Source organism: Vicia villosa, linkage group LG7, assembly GCF_029867415.1.
Source record: "Vicia villosa cultivar HV-30 ecotype Madison, WI linkage group LG7, Vvil1.0, whole genome shotgun sequence".
NCBI lineage: Eukaryota > Viridiplantae > Streptophyta > Magnoliopsida > Fabales > Fabaceae > Vicia > Vicia villosa.
The window spans coordinates 72,090,736-72,108,847 of NC_081186.1; the positions used below are offsets into that span (position 1 = coordinate 72,090,736).

The window sequence follows — 18,112 nt, forward strand, 5'->3', positions numbered from 1 at the left end:
ACGACGGAAGCTGTTATTCATATATAATCAAATTAATGTTGTTTCTAATTTTCATTGTTCTCACCAGTTGCAACTTTTTGTGCTTATACGACAACAGCTATGTCTGGTCTTCTCTTTTGATCTTTACTACTATGTCACTGCCTGTTTTAGGCCAATTGAAAATTAAGTTTCATAGTTGGTTTATGTGTTAGATTCATAATCAAATGCTAAAACAAACTGAAGTTGCATATGTATTAAGTGTGTAACTTGAAATGCCCGGTATTTTTATTGAAAATAGTAAAATAATAGTTTTCTGCTGATTTGTTGATATTGTAATTCCGGACATCGTGAGTATGACCATGATGGTTCAAAAGCTAGGAATCTCGCGAGTGCAATTGGAATTACAGTCATCAGACACAGTGAGTGATGCATTTTTTCCTGTTGGTTCTTTAATTTTGTGACATTGCTACTGTAAAAAAACTTCTTACACATAAGTTTTTCTTTCAAACGATGCACCTTTATAGTTTTATGTTTTGAGGGAAGTGCCATTCATGAATTCTATATGTGCAGAGTGTGGATTCAAACTGCTACTGAAAGAGATGATTGATTCAAGGATTGAATTGGGTGAAGAAATTTCTTCAACTTGTGTAAATTTTGGTGCAGTTGGAATTTGTTGGCTGAAATGAGAGATTTGGGTTTATTATCTACAAAGGTGTTGCATGCCTTAAGCTGTGGCAGGCATTCTGAAAGTGTAAAGGCAAATTATATACACCGTGTTGAAGTATGGATTCATCCAGTTCTGAAGATATGTTAGATGTAGTTGTGTCAATTGATTTTAGAATCTCTTCTGTAATATGATTTTCTAACAAAAGAACCGAACCATAACTGTTAATGATAACGGTATTAATGTATCTTACATTAGCGTCACTCCATTGGTGACATTATTGTGACTCTATATATTTAATACCTTACTGTTTCACTTTTATAAACATGAAGAGCTTCATGTTTATTTTAAATCATAAAAGTTACTTAAATAAAAAAATATTTTATTTAACAGTTAATAAATAAATTTAAATTCTAAATTTTGCATTACGTGCTATTTTGAAGTAATAGAGTATAAGTTATTTCTTTTAATTTAAGTATGATTTGTTTTCAAATTTTTATTTAAAAAGAATTTTGATAGTTAATTATAATTGTGTATAAATTTTTTAAAAAAAGTTGATCACTAACGGTTTGGTACAGTTCAGAACTCAAAATCGATGTACCGATTAATTTAATCAAATTATTTAAATTATAAATTCACTTACCCGTGCGTATTATAAATTCCTTACCCGTGTGGACGCACGAGTCTTCTACTAGCTTACTATTACTATTAGACAGACCAAACAGACTAAATTGCCCTTCACTCCAAAATCATTTACTAACAAAAATGAGCAATTATGTAACTAACAATATAACATACCACTTTTTCTACTTTTCAATAACCAGAAGCCAATTGTTAGTCTCATTGGTCCACTTTTCTACTTTTGCATTTATATCTAAAATTTCTTTTTTATATGTTTATTTAATATAGTTGAATTTTTATGATTATTATTCATTTATAATTAAATTATTCATTTTAAATTTACATGTTTTTAAATATATTTTATATAATATTAAATAAATTTACATGTTATTAGGTTGTATTTTACGGGTCACTATCAACATAATACATATTTTATTTATTTTTCAAATGTTAAATTTCTTTTTATTCTCTTTATGTCTCATGGGACAATATTTATTTTAGTTTAATCAATAATTATTTTAATTTAAGAGACAAAATCTTTATTTTTAAATATTAATTTTTCTCCATCTCACAATTATATTTTTTTCTTCTTTGTGTATGATTATTTAATATAATTAAATTTATATGATTACTATTCATTTTGAAAAAAAAGTAAATCATTTTAAATTTTGCATTTATATCTAAAATTTTACATTTGTATTCGATACTATCTAAGTGTTATGACATTAAGACTCATTCATGTGTTATCACATTAACAAATATTTTGTCATTGTTTTTTTTTATTTCATAATTATTATTTGATGATTCTAAATTACTATATTTTTTTAACTATTTACACAATATCATAATTGGGTCTCTTACTAGTATATGTTTATAATGATAAGCATTTGCATACATTAAAATCAAATTAGATAAACAATATAGTAGGTAAAAGTAAGCAAAACCTGAACTAACAAAGACAAATGTAACATTGCAAGTGCTATTGAAGACTTTAGCAGGAATGTAAAAATGAAAAAATTATAAATAATGTAGTAAAATTCTAAAGTGTGAGAGAAAATCTTAGGTTACATTGGGTTTATAAAGGCTTAAATCCCATAATGATAACAATAATTTGCATTTAGGCTCTAATTTACTACGAAGCACAGACACTTCTAGAAGTATGTGTGTCGCGGTGTTCGACACGCGTCGGTGTCCGACACTTATATGACACTCGTACGACACGTGTCGAAAAAGTCATACAAGTGTCGGAAAAGTCAGACAAGTGTCACTTAAAAAAATAGATTTTTTCATTGTTTCGACACTCTTTAAATCGGTGTTGGACACTCGTATTACACTCAAGCAACACTTATAGAACAATCTAGACAAATTTTTCCAAAAATAATAGTTTTCAACATACCTTACACATCTTTTAGATATGTATGAAACAATATTATCAATGAAAAATTAAAGATATTAATTTTCATAAGAATATTTTTAACGCTTTTAATAATAGGTAGATAAATGAAGTTTAAATACTATCTTATATGTACCGGTGTCGGTGTCTTATATTTGTTATATTATCGGTGTCGGAGTGTCCGTGTCGTGTCGTGTCGCAGTGTCCGTATCAGAGTCTGTGCATCATAGCTAATTTATCAGAGTATAACAGTTGGGAAGCCAACCAACCTAAACTAAAACAACTGTAAAATAGAAATGCATGATCCATGAGGCTATTACGGTCGTAATGCTAGGCAGTAACTCCTTCATCTTTGTTTTAGGGCCATTACTAATGTAGCGACTATTACAACCAGACCGTAATTCCCCATGGTTGGTGCCAATTCCCTTGTTTTCTTGTTCAGACTTCAGGTATCTTCATGTATCGATCGTTCTATCATTAGCGTATTTCCACTCAATCATGACTTAACACATTCAATTTTCTTCAAACATCCAAAACAAAGTGAAAACAAGAGAATGGAAGTAAAGTAAAAACAAAAATAGAACATTAGTAGCCAATGTGCAATAAATTCAAATGGTTATAAACGATAACACACAATTTATCATCGAACACTTGAGGCTACTGGACATGGTTCTCTGGACTAGATGAAGAAGCAATGGGACCTTCATCTCGACGCTAGCTTGCTCTTACGACCGCACTTGCAACAATTTCCAGACGATTGAGGTTACAAATTGGTCTTCTTCCACTCGTTCCGATTTCTAAGTATTTTGAAAAAATCATTGTGACTTTATATACGTTCCACTAAGGGTGTTCAAAATCAAACTGGCCCAATAGAAAACCGCTAACCGGACTAAACCAAATCGAAAACCGCAAAAATCGCATTTAGTTTGAGTCATTTTCTAACCAAGCCGCATGGTTTGGTTCGATTTGCGGTTTGTATTTTGCAAACCGAATCAAACCAAATCAAACCGCATTATGTAATAAAACTTACAAACTATTATATATGTTTTTAATTCTTTAGAGAAATCAACACGTACTATGTGTTTTTTTTTTAGTAATCAAGAATCAATAAAAGGAAGAACAAAGGGTTCTCCAATCCTGTTTACACAAAAGTGGTCGAAACCTCCCAAAAAAGAGAAAAATACCAACCAATTCTAGTTACGTAAGGAACAATAAAGGATCCTTAATGAAATCGTAAAAACTATAATTGGACTTAGAATTTTCTCCCAAAAAAGACCACTTCCAAGCAAGAATCTTTACATTCCACACCGTATTATCAACACTCCATCCATCATTCCGGAAACCAATACCGTTCCGAATTAACCAAATGGACCACGTGGTTGCCATCCAAATAAGACCCCACTTTCCTTCCCTAACTTTGTTGTCTTTACAAAAACTATGTGTATATTTTATCATATTATTTATTTGTATGATATTTATTCTAACGTACATATCAATAAAAAATAAAATATTATTTATTTAAAAATACTATTAAATTTATTTAAAATGAAATTATTATATTATTTATTTTTCTTTTCGTTTTCTATTTGTTAATGTTGATAAGGATAAGATTAAAAAAGAAATTATTGGACATTAATTTTACATCCTTTTATATATGAAATATAATAGTACTTCAAATTTATTTAAGAACACAATTTCATTTATATTATCCATTAAACATAAGATAAAATTATAAGACGCAATTCATATTTATGCATCAAATTATAAACTTATTTGAACAATAAACTTATTTTATGATCATGTATGAATGATCAAACACAAAATTATGTTGTCTTATGTATGAATCAATAAAAATCTAGTAAAAAATCGAACCAACCCAATCCGCATTTGATTGGGTTGGTTTGGTTCGGTTTTATTTCTTAAAGTCAACCGAACCAAATTGAACCGCATGTGTTTTTCTCTTGCGGTTCAGGTGACTTTTAGCGTAAAAACCGTTCAAACCGCACCGCGGACACCCCTACGTTCCACAGACAACGCTAATGTTCCCTCTGACGAGGAAAATTCTTCTCGAAATGGTCAGCTTTTAGTCGTCACCGATCTAAAGATAAGCCTCTTTTTGATCACCTAGTTGATTTAAAAAGGGGGGAGCACCTGCACCAACTCCGAAGCTCAAGTTAGTAGACGTCAGAGATGAGAGGTATAAAGTTTTTTAACAAATGTATTTGCGTACATTGATTTGATGTTTGTAGTCCTTTTGTAGAGGTCATACTAAGGTTTCCACCAGCATTTATTCTTTAGTTCTCATCAAGACGTCCAAGTTGACAGATGAAAAGATATAATTCATTTTGTTATATGCCAATTCTTGTTACATTTCTTGCTTGAATCATATATTTTCTTGGGCGGGTCTATATCTGCTCTCCAAGTCCTAGAATATTTTGCCCAGTAAAAGATATTTTTCCTTTGACGTCATTTCAGCCACAAATATCTTGGTCCTTCGGGCTATTTGCCATTGGGCCATATCTTGGAGGGACATCATCTTTTAAGGTCGAGATTGAGTAGAAAAAAGTCTAAAAACTTCATTTAATCTTAGTATAATTTCAAGCACGAGTAAAAAGAAAACTTACACTAAGAATGAGCTCTTTTTTGGTGGTGTTTGATCCGATGTTGGTGGTTCAACTAGCTTAAGCTCTACCTTAATCCTTATTTGGTGTGCAGTTCTTAGAGGATGGTTTTCCTAGAAATGACATGTTGTGGCCTGTTTGTTTTTTTTTTAGCCTTATAGCTTTCTCGTCTTATATTTGTATTTGTTTGGTTTCTATGATAAACAGACAATACAGAGAATCAATAGACTCAAAATAGAAAAAGAATGGAATCATTTCATTTCTTTTCCCACTTACCTATCTAAATATCATTTCCATACAAATTGCTAATGGCCTAGAAACAAAACACTCCTCAATTATTTTCTTTTTCATTACCACATCTTTTTAGGCTATAACATAGTCTTCAAATCTATAAAAAATCAAATGGATGATATAGTATCTGCTATTCCCACATGTTATATATAGTTGGCAGACTCATCATCCCATTTTTTTGTTCGCATTAATCGATTGAAGGTCGAGTCGTGTTTGGCAATCTCCTACCATTCACAAACGAACTGAATAGATGCAGTGCTCTAGAAGGTTGTGCATATGGTACCATGTGTGCTGCTCCTCTAACCGTAGCGAAAGTCAACAGATTTCCATATTCAGTTGCCCAACCTCCAACCTACACATAAACATATACGCCATGAATCAAGTCTTACTCATTGAAACCAATGTTGTCAATCACGGACGGTGTAAAATAATTGTTTGTTCAAATTTTGCTACGCTATAATGCTATAGCATGCTAAATAGCGTAAAATAAATTAAAAAGTACCTGGCCTTTGTGAAACCAAGCTCCATATGGGACTGTAATATTGAATTTCAGGTCATCGGCTAGCTCACGAATGAGTGTTCGAGAACCTAGTAATGGCACAACAGAATCTTGGTCTCCGCTATCATAACAATTTCACATAAACAATTAGCATTATGTAACATAGCTTACTATCGAAATGTATAAATTAAATAGCCAACGAGTCTCGGTTGTTGAAATTAATCACCTGAAAACCCATACTGGAATATGGTTTTGAACGATCCGTTTAAGAGTTGGAAGCATATTCGTGTTAGGATCTGCATCGCTGTAATTTAAAACACTGCAACAGAGAAAAAGTGTGTATAGTAAGTAGTAAGATTTCAAGACATTCGACGAATAATAGTTATATCAAAGTATGTGTTATAATTTATACTTACCCACTGCACATCGACCATGGATATGGAAGATTGGTACGGTTAGCATGGAGAGACTTCTGAACCTCAGGGAGGTTGAAGTAGAAACGTCTTTCGTAACTCATGCAGACATCTACACCTAAACTAATTTTAGTCGCCTGCATTAACGAAATAACCGAATTAGTTAGTCTTTAAATTTATCCAAAGTTACAAGTATCATCACCAGAAAAAAAACAGAAGAGGCTAAAAAGTACTAGTACCATCTTTTTCAATCTCAGTTCTTGTTCAACGATGGCCGGATAACAAACATCGAGAAGCACATCATAGTTGTTTATATAATCGCCGACAATTTTATCAGCCTCACCTATGGCTTTGTTGCATGATTCAGATACATTGTGAGGAGATGCAAAGGTATAATCATCAAAATCACAATCTTTCGTAATGGCAAGGCCAACTTCATCAGAAATCATTCCGTGTGACCAGAAGAAATCATACACTGCTTGCGCGTCACGATCCAGATTCAACAGTGGGTTTCCAATCTAAAAAAGTCCAGAAACAAAAGGTTAGATTATTTCAATTAACTTCCAAAATTTGTTAATCAATAGCCAGAAATATGTCCAAAAGTGACAAAAAATATAATGAAGGTATCATATGAATGGGATCTTACAGCAACTCCTTTCAAGTTGAATTTGTATCCGGTTGAACGAGCATTATAATCAAGAATAGCGTTTGCTAACTGAGGTATGTAATGTCCTGAATAACATTAAAATTGAATATTTTGTAACAAAAGACCAACTGTTGCGAATTTCAAAATAAGTTATTATAACTAAAATCTGATTATTGAGTTTGTTAAACCTGCATAGCTTTCTCCGGTAAGAAACAAATCTCTTGATTTGTAGGTAGGAAACTTCTCTAACCAGTTAAGCAAGAACAAAAGCGCATCATTGGCTGCCATAAACAAATTAAAGAATCATGTCCATATCTAGTAAAACCAAAAAAACGCATAGATAATAACTACACAAATATATTCACACAAAGTTTGATTTGATTCAATACCTGTGGAGGCGTCACCGATGTTGTAATCGGAAGTTGTGTTCGAGTATGACCAACCAACTCCAGCAGGAGACTCCAAAAAGAGGAGATTCGAAGCTATGATAAAAGAATACACATATTCTATAATCAAGAACCAATGTACAATCTATGAAGTATACACACCAGACACGACACCAGCATTGACAACTCGACGCCAATAATGATTTGAAAAAATAAATAAATTGAACGTAATCACAAGTATTGGACACATCTTTTTTCAAAGGCGTCAGTGCTACAGTGTACCACCCAAATTACTCCAATATCAAAACACAAACTCATATACCTCTATTCCAAGACATTGAATTCTTGCGTAAACCGCGTCCATCGCCGGTAGGATAAAAGGGACCCAATTCAGTAAAAGCACCTCCTCCAATGGAAGAACACCCCGGACCTAAAAAAATAAACAAAACCACTTACTTTGAATTTGATGTAACCATTCTAACAAATATATAAAAATTGAAAAAGTGTCTCATCTTTTGCATAAAGTGAATTCTGTTAAAAAAAGGCCAGATTCATTCTACATTTTTATCCTTAGATTCTGTTCTTGTCAAGAAAACAAGCAAAACCTAAATTGGTAGGGACAATACAACACAAAGAAATGACAACCACATATGCTTTTCACAAAAAGATAACAAACAAGATGTAAAAATCAAAACCACAAAAACAAAAAGTATTATAACCTCCATTGAGCCAAAGAGTGAGAGATTTTTTGTTAGGTTCATGATCAGCTTCAACAAAATAGTAAAAGAGGCTTCTGCCATGTTTGACATCAATATCAACATAACCAGCATATTGACTGAATTCAACTTCAGGTTGTCCAGGAAGCTTCACAACAAGATCCTCACTAGGGTAACCTTCTACTACCAGTAAAGTTCCATAGATCAGATTCGCAACTATCAATGCACCAACCAACCAACACTTTCTCATTGTCATTGTTATTGTTATTCCCTCACAAGATACCCACACTCTATATAAAGGTACCAAATTTGAAATAATAAATGTGAATGTTGGATAAAATAATAAATAGGAAAAATATATATATATATACTAGTATATATAGATCTAATAAATTAATTATTTCATTAAACTAAAAATCAAAATTTCCTTTTAATTTATTAGGAAGGATTATTTTATGGTCAATAGTCAATGAGAATGAATTTGGAAGTTAGTTTTTATTTAAATATTATTAAATTGAAAATTTTGCCGTTACTGATACAAGTCATTTAGTTCCAACGTTTCTTGTTGTTTTGACAGAGACATCATCATTGTTTACTTTTCTATTGCGTGTGTTTAATCGCCACGCTTCAAGTGTCTGTCATTTTCCTTTTAGACTCGGTTTATGGATGGCATTTTTTTGTTTCCAGTTTATAAAGGATTCTCTCTAATCTTCTTATCTATAAGAAAAAACATTATTTTTCTTAAAGTAATTGAATCAATAATGTATTTGGTTTATATAGTGTGCACATACATTATTTATTAAATGAATTTTAAAAGTAATATTTTTAGGAATAAAATCAGAAAAATATGTTTAAAAGAGATTCATTTAGTAATAGTTGTTAAACTACTTTATATTTTATTATTTATTCTTTTAACTTTATAATTTCTATATTATTTATAATTTTAAAAATCAATTAGATATATGTATTTTATATTATATATATATATATATATATATATATATATATATATATATATATATATATATATATATTAATTCAATTACTATTTTTTTTAAAAAGATTACAAGATCATGAATTAAAAGTCTTTATTTTCTTAGTTTCTCTTTATAATTATAGTTTTTATCAGTGTGTTAGGGTTCTTATTTTAGCATCCTAATAATTGGTGCTTTCATTTTCGATCTCATTCTCCCCCAAATCAGATTAGATGATAATTTCTACGTTTGATGGAGAAGAAGATGCCTATTGGTGAGTTCTTTGCATTGAGACAATTTTCAAAGAGCAAAGAACACGAGAAACATTAAAAGTGGTAAAAGTTATTACATCATTTCGAGGATGCGCTCTTCAACGGTCGAAATGACTGTCTCAATGTCAACCACCAACAACTTGGGATGCATTCACCACTGTGTTTCTCTGGAATTTTAAACCCGAATGGCAAATTTTTTTACCGATAGAAGAAGAGGAGGAGCCAGATTTGGATTCAATGAATTTCATCAAGAAAACTTCCTCCCATGAAGATTTTGTTGCTGAATCTCAAGTTGTTAGTGAAAGGGTTCAAAATCATTACCAAATTTGAAGCAACAACTAATTTCAAAATTTGATTGCAACTCAAACCCTCGTTCTGATCTCAACCGCATCCAACATTGATTCAGAGCTCCTTGTCGACAATGTTGATATTGTGAAATCAGAATTCGAAGAGTTCAAAGCTAACATTATTTTCGATTTATCTTCATATGTCAGAGATCAATTGAAGGATATTGTTTCTATGTTTTTCATGAATCTCAACTCACCGAGGTGGGTAGCAGATGGTTCTAACAATGTCTTTTTCAATATTGGAGTTCGTCGCATTTACCACCTCAATCATTGTTATTTTAGTAGCGATGAAATTCATATAGATCTGAAACCGCCTGACGAAGTTTTTACGCCACTTTTTTAATTAAAAGGATGCAACAATCATTTTACTACTATGGATCACGACAGAAGAAATTTTTGTTTATAAGAGTGACTCTGTCAGTGATCGAGTCACCCTTACCCTAACAAATAGATTGGAGCTATATAATTGCCATTGAGAAGAGTATCACCATCTTGAGTACAACAATGTGGCGGCTATTTCAAGAATTCTTAACGAAGGTGCACATGGTCATTCTAAGGTCAAGGTAATTATTCCAATTCACAATACTTTCCCTGATACCTTTAGCTTTTCAATTGTATTAAGTGAATTTACTAGAGCAAGAGATTTTAAGTATGGGTCAGTGTTACTTGAACCTATCACACAACATGAATTATGTTTGTTAGTTATTCAACACACTTTGATAAATGTGTTTTCTTTGGGTGGGTTAATGGATATGACATGCAAGCTTTTTGACATAGGTGGAGTATGAAAACTGGTCATTTGGAATGTCATATTGTTGGAGCACCATAAGATTAAGAAATATAAGGGTTTAAAGATATTTATTAAGATAAAGTTGTTAAGGGTATCACCCAATTCAATTACACTAGTTTTTCTGCTTGTTACATGTTGCTTTAAATATACCATTGAGATCAATATGATTAGTATGACAGAGCAACATCTCTTCAACTCTTATGAGAATTGAATGCATTCATTATATGAATTCATTTATTGAATGAGTCTAGAAATATGGCATATTGGTTATTGGTTTGAATATAGAAGCCTTCATTTTAGGGTGCAAGATGTTAACTATTCCAATTCTAATGAAAGTTCATATATTATCACTTGCTTAAGTCAAACAACAAGTTGGAACATGGTACATAAGGTGTTAAATGGTTCACCACAAACTAGTATGAGAGCATATAGAGTCTACTGGTTCTCAATTACACATGATAAATACTTTGGGGGTAGCTATGCTAACTAGTTTGTTTATGACCATCCATTATGGTGTTGATGAGTTGTTTGGATCACTTGGTGGATGATCCACTAAGCTCTATGTCTGTCTGAATGATTTGCATACCATGTCAAAAGGGATACATCTATAGGACCCTCCGGATAGAAGACATGCCACTCAGCCGCATCAGCCTCCTCGTGCAGCTCAGGAGGTGGCACCGGAGAACCAACATCGACCGTCACTAGCACATGAGTAGAAGAACTTCCTTGGCGACGTCTGCGGGCGTAGGGCGTCTCTAAGGAACCCTTACCATCATCCCGAGGCTTCTGGGATGAGGTAGTAGATGTGGAAAACCCCTCAACTGGAACAAATGGAGAAGACCATGCTGGAACGGGTGTAGTAGGTACATCTGCTGGAACGACAACTCCACCAGTCATCTGTGACACTACCTGCATCCGTTCACACTACACGGAGGCACGCTGTGCTGTAACACCCCATATTTTCTAATTTTAATTTAATCGGAAATTAAATTATTATTTAGAATCATTTAGTATTTTCGTTGAACTATTTGGAGAAATTATGGAATATTGGTCTATGGGCCAAGTGTGATATTTAGTAATGAGGGGGTGTTAAGTGGTTAAGCCCATTACTAATTTATTTTATGTTTTCATAAAATAAAGGAAAATAAGGAAAAATGAGTTAGAACGTGAAAAGAGAAGCTGAAGGAGAGAACTGAAGAACGTGAAAGAGGAACCAAAGAGGATGAGGACCAAATCAAGAACTTGGCTAAGGTAAGGGGAGAATCTTCCAATTACCATCTCTTATCGTGTTATGAGTGATAGGGCATGATTAGGGATATTGTTTGGGTCAATTTAATCATATGTCAGAGTTAGGTTTTGGGATAATTTTAATAGAAGTTGAATAATTGATGAATACCTCTGTGAATTCTATATAGAATTGTATGTTAATTGATGTTTATGTTGTGGGTATTGTATCAATTGCTGTGTTGTGATTGTTCTTCCTAGAAAACCAAATCTGAACATATGAGTTCTAATTGATTGATGAGAAATTGGGTCTTGGATGTATAAAACTAATATAGGATAGTAGATTAATGAAGTTGAATGAATCCTATGAGTTAAAACATGTTTAAGTGTTGTGTTGGGACCCAAATCGCAGCCTGTTATGAGTGAAAACGAGTGAGAAACGGACTGATGAGAATTGTAGATTTTTGGAGAAATACTGGTGTTTTGCGTATGGAATGGAGTCATACGCGTATGAGATGAGGCCATACGCGTATGAGTGTGTTGATACGCTTATGGGAAATCTTAGTGGGAAATCAGTTCTGTTGATATGCGTATGGGGTGGCTGATACGCGTATGAGAATTGGTGATACGCGTATGGGAGGTGTCATACGCGTATGGCTGCTGTGTGTTAAATTTCCTGTTTTTGTGATTTTTCTGAAAAGTTCAATGATGCGTAACTTTCAAACTGTATGTCCGTTTTTTGTGCCGTTTCGAGTATGATGAACCTTATGAGATAACCTATGTGTTTAAATGATGAAATGAGGTGTAATCTTCAATTAATTTTGAATCATGATTTTATTGCTTGATGAATGATGTATTGTACATATATGTGATGAGATGTAACAATACATGCTATGTTTTAAACATGATTCGTATGATGATTTGTTTGATTGTGTGATGGAGCTTATGAGATATTTCATGTGATGATATGAGTATGATGTGAATACTTTTTTTGTTCGATGGATGATATATTATTGACATATATGAGGAGATGTGACAATATGATATGTGTTGAATGATGTGAATACATGTATATTCTTATTATTGAATGATGCTAACGTACATATGAACATACTTAATGATGATGATGATGATATAAGTATGTTGTGTATGTTGCATTCATTCACAGTCATTTGTTGAGGGCTGAATCCTAATGATGAGGGGATTTAGTGAATGACATAATTCCCATTGTGTGGAATTTGTGCTGGCAGGGCCGTATCTTGACGATGTTGGATCGGTCGGTGGGTTATTCCCATTGATGATGTTTGGTACCACATGCATAGAGTCAGTTGCATTCATATGCATGAATTTGATAACATGACTTAATGTACTTCATTGTTATGATTGGTATTGTGTGTTTTGTGTGATGATGGATTATCTGAATATAGATGGATTGGGTGAATAATATAACTATTGATGTGTTGTTATTTATAATGCAATAATATTTGTTAATTGCGAATGAGACTCACCCTTACACTATATTTTTCAGATTGAGGATAACGGCTTCGACTTGGTGAGGATTAGCTCACGAGTTTTCGTTTAGTTAGCGTCAGATGTCATGCTCTGATATTGTAACACTGGGGGACGAAATGTTTCGAGTTTAATTGAATAACTCTATTCTGTTTTAATTGATTTTGAGGATTGTGGCATCGATGATGTGATGTTAATTTTTGATGATTTATTCCGCTGTGTCAACATGATATATTATGAATTATGAGTTATGATGAAATGTTCCTTAGTGAATGCATGACAACGACGGATGATAATTATTTATTTTAATTGTGACGCCCTTGTTTGCATGTTACTCTGATTTAATTATTAATTACCGCGGGGGTTTAGAAGGGTGTTACATGTGCAACCCTCCCACGTATAATTCTTTCTCGATGGTCGGCCATAATGTCTGCATTGTATTACAAATAAAACCGAGTTAGATACAATTTAGCTATAACAACAAAAGGGAAAAAAAACAAATTTACTTTCATATGTGCACCTGCGGAACTCTTCCGTAGATGTATCTACGGAAGAACCTTACCTTTCAAAAAATTAGATTTCTTCCGTAGGTGCATCTACATAACGACCTAACGTTTCATTTGTTCCGTAAATGCATCTAAAGAACGTTCTGAAACCTCTAAAACGCAAAAATAACGTCCGGTCACTATTGCAGAGGGTTAAAAACCCCATTTTGATGACTTGATCGTCCGTTTTACACATCAAACAATACCTACATTGTCTCTAAACTATGTTTAAAAAGTAACTAATGATTTCTACACCTTAAAAATCTATTCAAAATATATTACGGAAAATACTCTAAAATAACTCGGAAACTCAAAAATTTACCGATTAAATTGAGTTTTGAAATTTTTGGAATGGGTTGATCGTTGATGTTGACGTTAACGGCCGAACTCGAGAGAAAAAAAAAACAACTTCGATGAAAGTTTATTTTTTGAGATTGAGAGAGTTTGAGAGTTTTGAAATGAGAAATGTGAAGAATGGGGGACCAGAAAAATCTGACGTGAATATAACATAAAATGCTTTTGTAAACTATATTTACGGAACAAAATAAAATTTAAACAAAAAAACCCTAAACCCTAAACAGTAAATTTCGTATGATGCATAAGAAAACGCGTAGATGAGGTAATATATTCTCAAATAAACTGAGTTCTTTAATTGTAAAAGCTCAGTGACAAATGCAATATGGAGAGACACATGAGTATACTGTGTTAAAAATTGTGTAACATGGCAAAACAAAAAACAATGGTTACATGTCATCGTTTGTGTTACTATTAGATAGATGTTTTTTTTTTTAACACGTGCTGCTGGATTTGGCATTAGCAAACTCAACAGTTCCATTTCAAGTTCCAACTCCACTTCTCTATTCTCTAGATCAACATGTCGAAGCTAGTTTGCGTCACCGGCGGCAGCGGATGCATCGGTTCCTGGCTCGTCCATCTCCTTCTCCACCGCGGCTACACCGTTCACGCCACCGTCCAAAATCTCAGTTACCTTCACACACTCTTTCTCCTTCGATTACACTCTCTTCCTCAAAGTTCTAACTCATTTCCCCTTTCTTCCCAAAATAACAGACGATGAGAACGAGACGAAGCATCTAGAAGCTCTCGAAGGAGCCCAAACCAACCTCCGTCTCTTCCAGATCGATCTTCTCAACTACGACACAGTCCTCGCTGCTGTACACGGTTGCGATGGTGTTTTTCACCTCGCTTCGCCGTGCATTGTTGATAAAGTTCATGATCCTCAGGTATTATTATCTCTTTAAGAATTTAGAGTGTTTCAGTTTTGGTTTTGAAGTTGTTGGGTTTGTTTTTGTAGAAGGAGCTTCTGGATCCTGCAGTTAAAGGGACTGTGAATGTTCTTACTGCGGCTAAGGAATCAGGGGTGAAGCGCGTGGTTATCACGTCGTCTATCTCGGCGATTACTCCTAGTCCTGATTGGCCTTCTGATGTTGTCAAGAGAGAGGATTGTTGGACTGATACTGAATACTGCAAGAATAAAGAGGTTTGTTCACTGTTTTCTTGTTTGTGTTTTTGAGGGTATCCTTACAGTTTTGATCTTTAGAAAAGGCCCCAGTCAAGGCTTAGGGGCACGCGTTAATGTTTCGGGCAACCTCAAGTCCACGCCACTGCGGCCACAAGATATTGTCTGTTTTGGGTGTGAGATCCCTCATGAGGCCAGTCGAGGCTAAGGGGCGTGCACGAATGTTTCAGTCAACTTCAAGTCTTCAAGTCTGCGCTACTTTGGCTACGAGTTATTGTTCGCTTTGGGTGTGAGATCTGTCTTGACTGTCTTTTAGAAAATGCATCTTGTTGGGTTGAGGTGTGTGAGAGATGTATATAAATCAGCCTTAGCCTCGATTCTCAAGCAGCAATGTGAGACTTTTTTGGCCAGCCCGAAAATGTAATGAAAATGGATTCGCTACCGTTGAGATATGTCTGCATTCACGCAGTTGGCACATTGGTGACTATTGGATTACTGTTCGACAGTTTGCTAATATGATATTTTGATTATGTTTTTCTTTTATAAAATACCGGGCTAGACATTCGGACAGTCCAGTATTGATTCAACAGTCATTGATATGCTAATTGCTTGATTTCAGGAATCAAGATATCCAGAGAGAAGAGAATCTTGATCCTTTAGTAATGTAGTATTTTATTTCTTTTGAAAAATAGAGATCTAATTGCGGGGGAATCAATTAGAATTCCAAAAATAGTATTAATGTAAATGGTGAAAATTCATGAGATATATTTGAAGAGTTGGAAAGCTATATCTAAAATCTTGAAAACTCTCATTAGGTGAAGCTTTTTGAAAATATGTGATAAACCTACTATATCATTCATGAATAAAGCTACTCTCCCCTTCTATGAATACGGGTTTTATGCAATGTTGAAGCATCTCAATCCAAAATCAAGAGAAGAGTATATGAGATCACTTCTTTGAGATAGGGACGAATTACATTAGTTCCTGTGTGTATTGGTTCATTTGTGGCCTGTTTGTTCTTTCTAAGATCTTAGGTAGGTGTGGATTTTTCCCGAATACTAACTGTCTGTGTGTGACATTGTCTATGTCTATTTTGGAATGTTGTGAAACAGTTGTGGTATCCATTGTCCAAGACACTGGCAGAGAAAGCCGCTTGGGATTTTTCCAAAGAAAATGGTTTGGATGTTGTTGTGGTGAATCCCGGTACTGTGATGGGCCCTGTTATTCCACCAAGGATTAATGCAAGCATGCTCATGCTTGTTCGACTTCTTGAAGGTAACATAGTCTAGTTTGATAAACTTCTTGAAGGTACTTGTTCGACTTCTTTTGAACCGTGATTTCTCTTTGTTTTGCTAAAGGTTGCACTGAAACATATGAAGATTATTTTATGGGATTGGTCCACTTCAAAGATGTAGCATTGGCACATATTTTGGTATACGAAAACAAGGAAGCTACTGGCAGACATTTGTGTGTTGAAGCTATTTCTCACTACGGTGACTTTGCGGCAAAAGTTGCTGAACTTTATCCAGAATACAATGTGCCTAGGTTAGTTTGATCATCAATTATATCTTCCATTCGTTAATTTGGTTCATAAAGTCACTAACAAAAGATACACTTCGAAATGTTTTCGTAATTTTAATATAATTAGAGGCTATATTCGCAATGCCTCCCACATTTAAGGTTGATGTAACTCAATTTTTGCTCATATTGTGTCACTTCGTTTGTATTAATAGGATAAAACAAGATACGCAACCCGGATTGTTGAGAGCAAAGGATGGATCAAAGAAGCTCATGGATTTGGGTTTAGAATTCATTCCAATGGAGCAAATTATCAAGGATGCTGTAGAGAGTTTGAAGAACAAAGGATCCATTTCTTGAATGATGTTACTTTATGAGTGGTTATGCTATCAGTTGAGTTTGTATAATATGTTTTCAATGTTTGTATGCAAAGTGTCGCTTAACTTTGAATATTTATCATTGTCATTCTGGTTTTAAATAATGAGGTAAATAGAGAGAAATAAGACTTTCAGTTATCATCATGTGCAATTTTATCATTTTTCTGAATATTTCTTCTTGCATTAAATTAAGCATGGTAGGATTTAAATGATTAAAAAATAACCATATTATATATAGGAATATGAGCAAGACCAAAACCTACCTTAGTTTCTCATTAATCACTAGGGCTTTTAAAAAAAACCATAAATTGAATCGCTGAACCGAATTCAACTGAGGTTAAAATAATCAAACCGTTATGTTTGACTAGTGAACCAAACTATATTGCATAAGCAGTTCTAAAATCAAACTGAAATCGAATTGAATAAAAACTATTAATTTTTTATTTTTATAGATTTTTGAAAAATGGTTTAACTGTTTGGTTTTTCAATAAATGATTTGGTACAGGAAAAATTGTGTTCTAACGGCTCGGTACCATTTAGAATTTTGAAACGGTATACTAAATCAACAATTTTAGTTTGGTTCGGTTATGAGTAAATTAAAATGGTTCAGTCAGTTTGAGTAAACTTTTACTATAGTTTGGTTTAGTTCACTAATAGTCCTATTAATCCCGTGCAGGTTTTAGGATGTGATCTTTATACGGTTCAATTCACTTCGAGTAAATTTTTACTATAGTTCAGTTCGGTTCAGTTCATTAACAACCCTATTAATCTCGTGCAAGTTTTTGGATGTGATCTTTATCCGTTTTTTAGTAAGGTTTAAATATATATTTGGTCATCTATTTTTTTTAAA

General features: G+C 33.5%; 2 protein-coding genes across 2 annotated transcripts; one reads left to right on the plus strand and one right to left on the minus strand.

Annotated features, from left to right (window-relative positions):
* Positions 1 to 5,513: 5,513 nt before the first annotated feature.
* On the minus strand, positions 5,514 to 8,553 carry LOC131620772 (serine carboxypeptidase-like 42). Its single transcript, XM_058891931.1, has 10 exons — positions 8,233 to 8,553; positions 7,836 to 7,943; positions 7,517 to 7,609; positions 7,316 to 7,408; positions 7,128 to 7,213; positions 6,721 to 6,999; positions 6,485 to 6,618; positions 6,295 to 6,387; positions 6,072 to 6,189; positions 5,514 to 5,921 (listed from the first exon to the last, which is right to left on the minus strand). Exons 1-10 carry the CDS (start codon positions 8,483 to 8,485, stop codon positions 5,757 to 5,759), a joined length of 1,422 nt encoding a protein of 473 aa, XP_058747914.1. The 5' UTR covers positions 8,486 to 8,553; the 3' UTR covers positions 5,514 to 5,756.
* A 6,116-nt stretch (positions 8,554 to 14,669) lies between these two features.
* On the plus strand, positions 14,670 to 17,400 carry LOC131617421 (cinnamoyl-CoA reductase 2-like). The gene is made up of 6 exons (XM_058888709.1): positions 14,670 to 14,873; positions 14,959 to 15,131; positions 15,203 to 15,388; positions 16,480 to 16,642; positions 16,726 to 16,912; positions 17,101 to 17,400. Exons 1-6 carry the CDS (start codon positions 14,765 to 14,767, stop codon positions 17,243 to 17,245), a joined length of 963 nt encoding a protein of 320 aa, XP_058744692.1. The 5' UTR covers positions 14,670 to 14,764; the 3' UTR covers positions 17,246 to 17,400.
* Positions 17,401 to 18,112: the final 712 nt, after the last annotated feature.

Excerpts from the sequence above, each read along its gene's own strand:
- LOC131620772 (XM_058891931.1), bottom strand. The coding sequence starts at position 8,485 with ATGACAATGAGAAAGTGTTGGTTGGTTGGTGCATTGATAGTTGCGAAT. Across the intron at positions 6,388-6,484 it reads CCATGGTCGATGTGCAGTGG|TGTTTTAAATTACAGCGATG; the intron begins GTAAGTATAAAT and ends TCTCTGTTGCAG. Across the intron at positions 6,190-6,294 it reads ATTCCAGTATGGGTTTTCAG|CGGAGACCAAGATTCTGTTG; the intron begins GTGATTAATTTC and ends TTGTTATGATAG.
- LOC131617421 (XM_058888709.1), top strand. The coding sequence starts at position 14,765 with ATGTCGAAGCTAGTTTGCGTCACCGGCGGCAGCGGATGCATCGGTTCC. Across the intron at positions 14,874-14,958 it reads CGCCACCGTCCAAAATCTCA|ACGATGAGAACGAGACGAAG; the intron begins GTTACCTTCACA and ends CCAAAATAACAG. Across the intron at positions 16,913-17,100 it reads CCAGAATACAATGTGCCTAG|GATAAAACAAGATACGCAAC; the intron begins GTTAGTTTGATC and ends TTGTATTAATAG.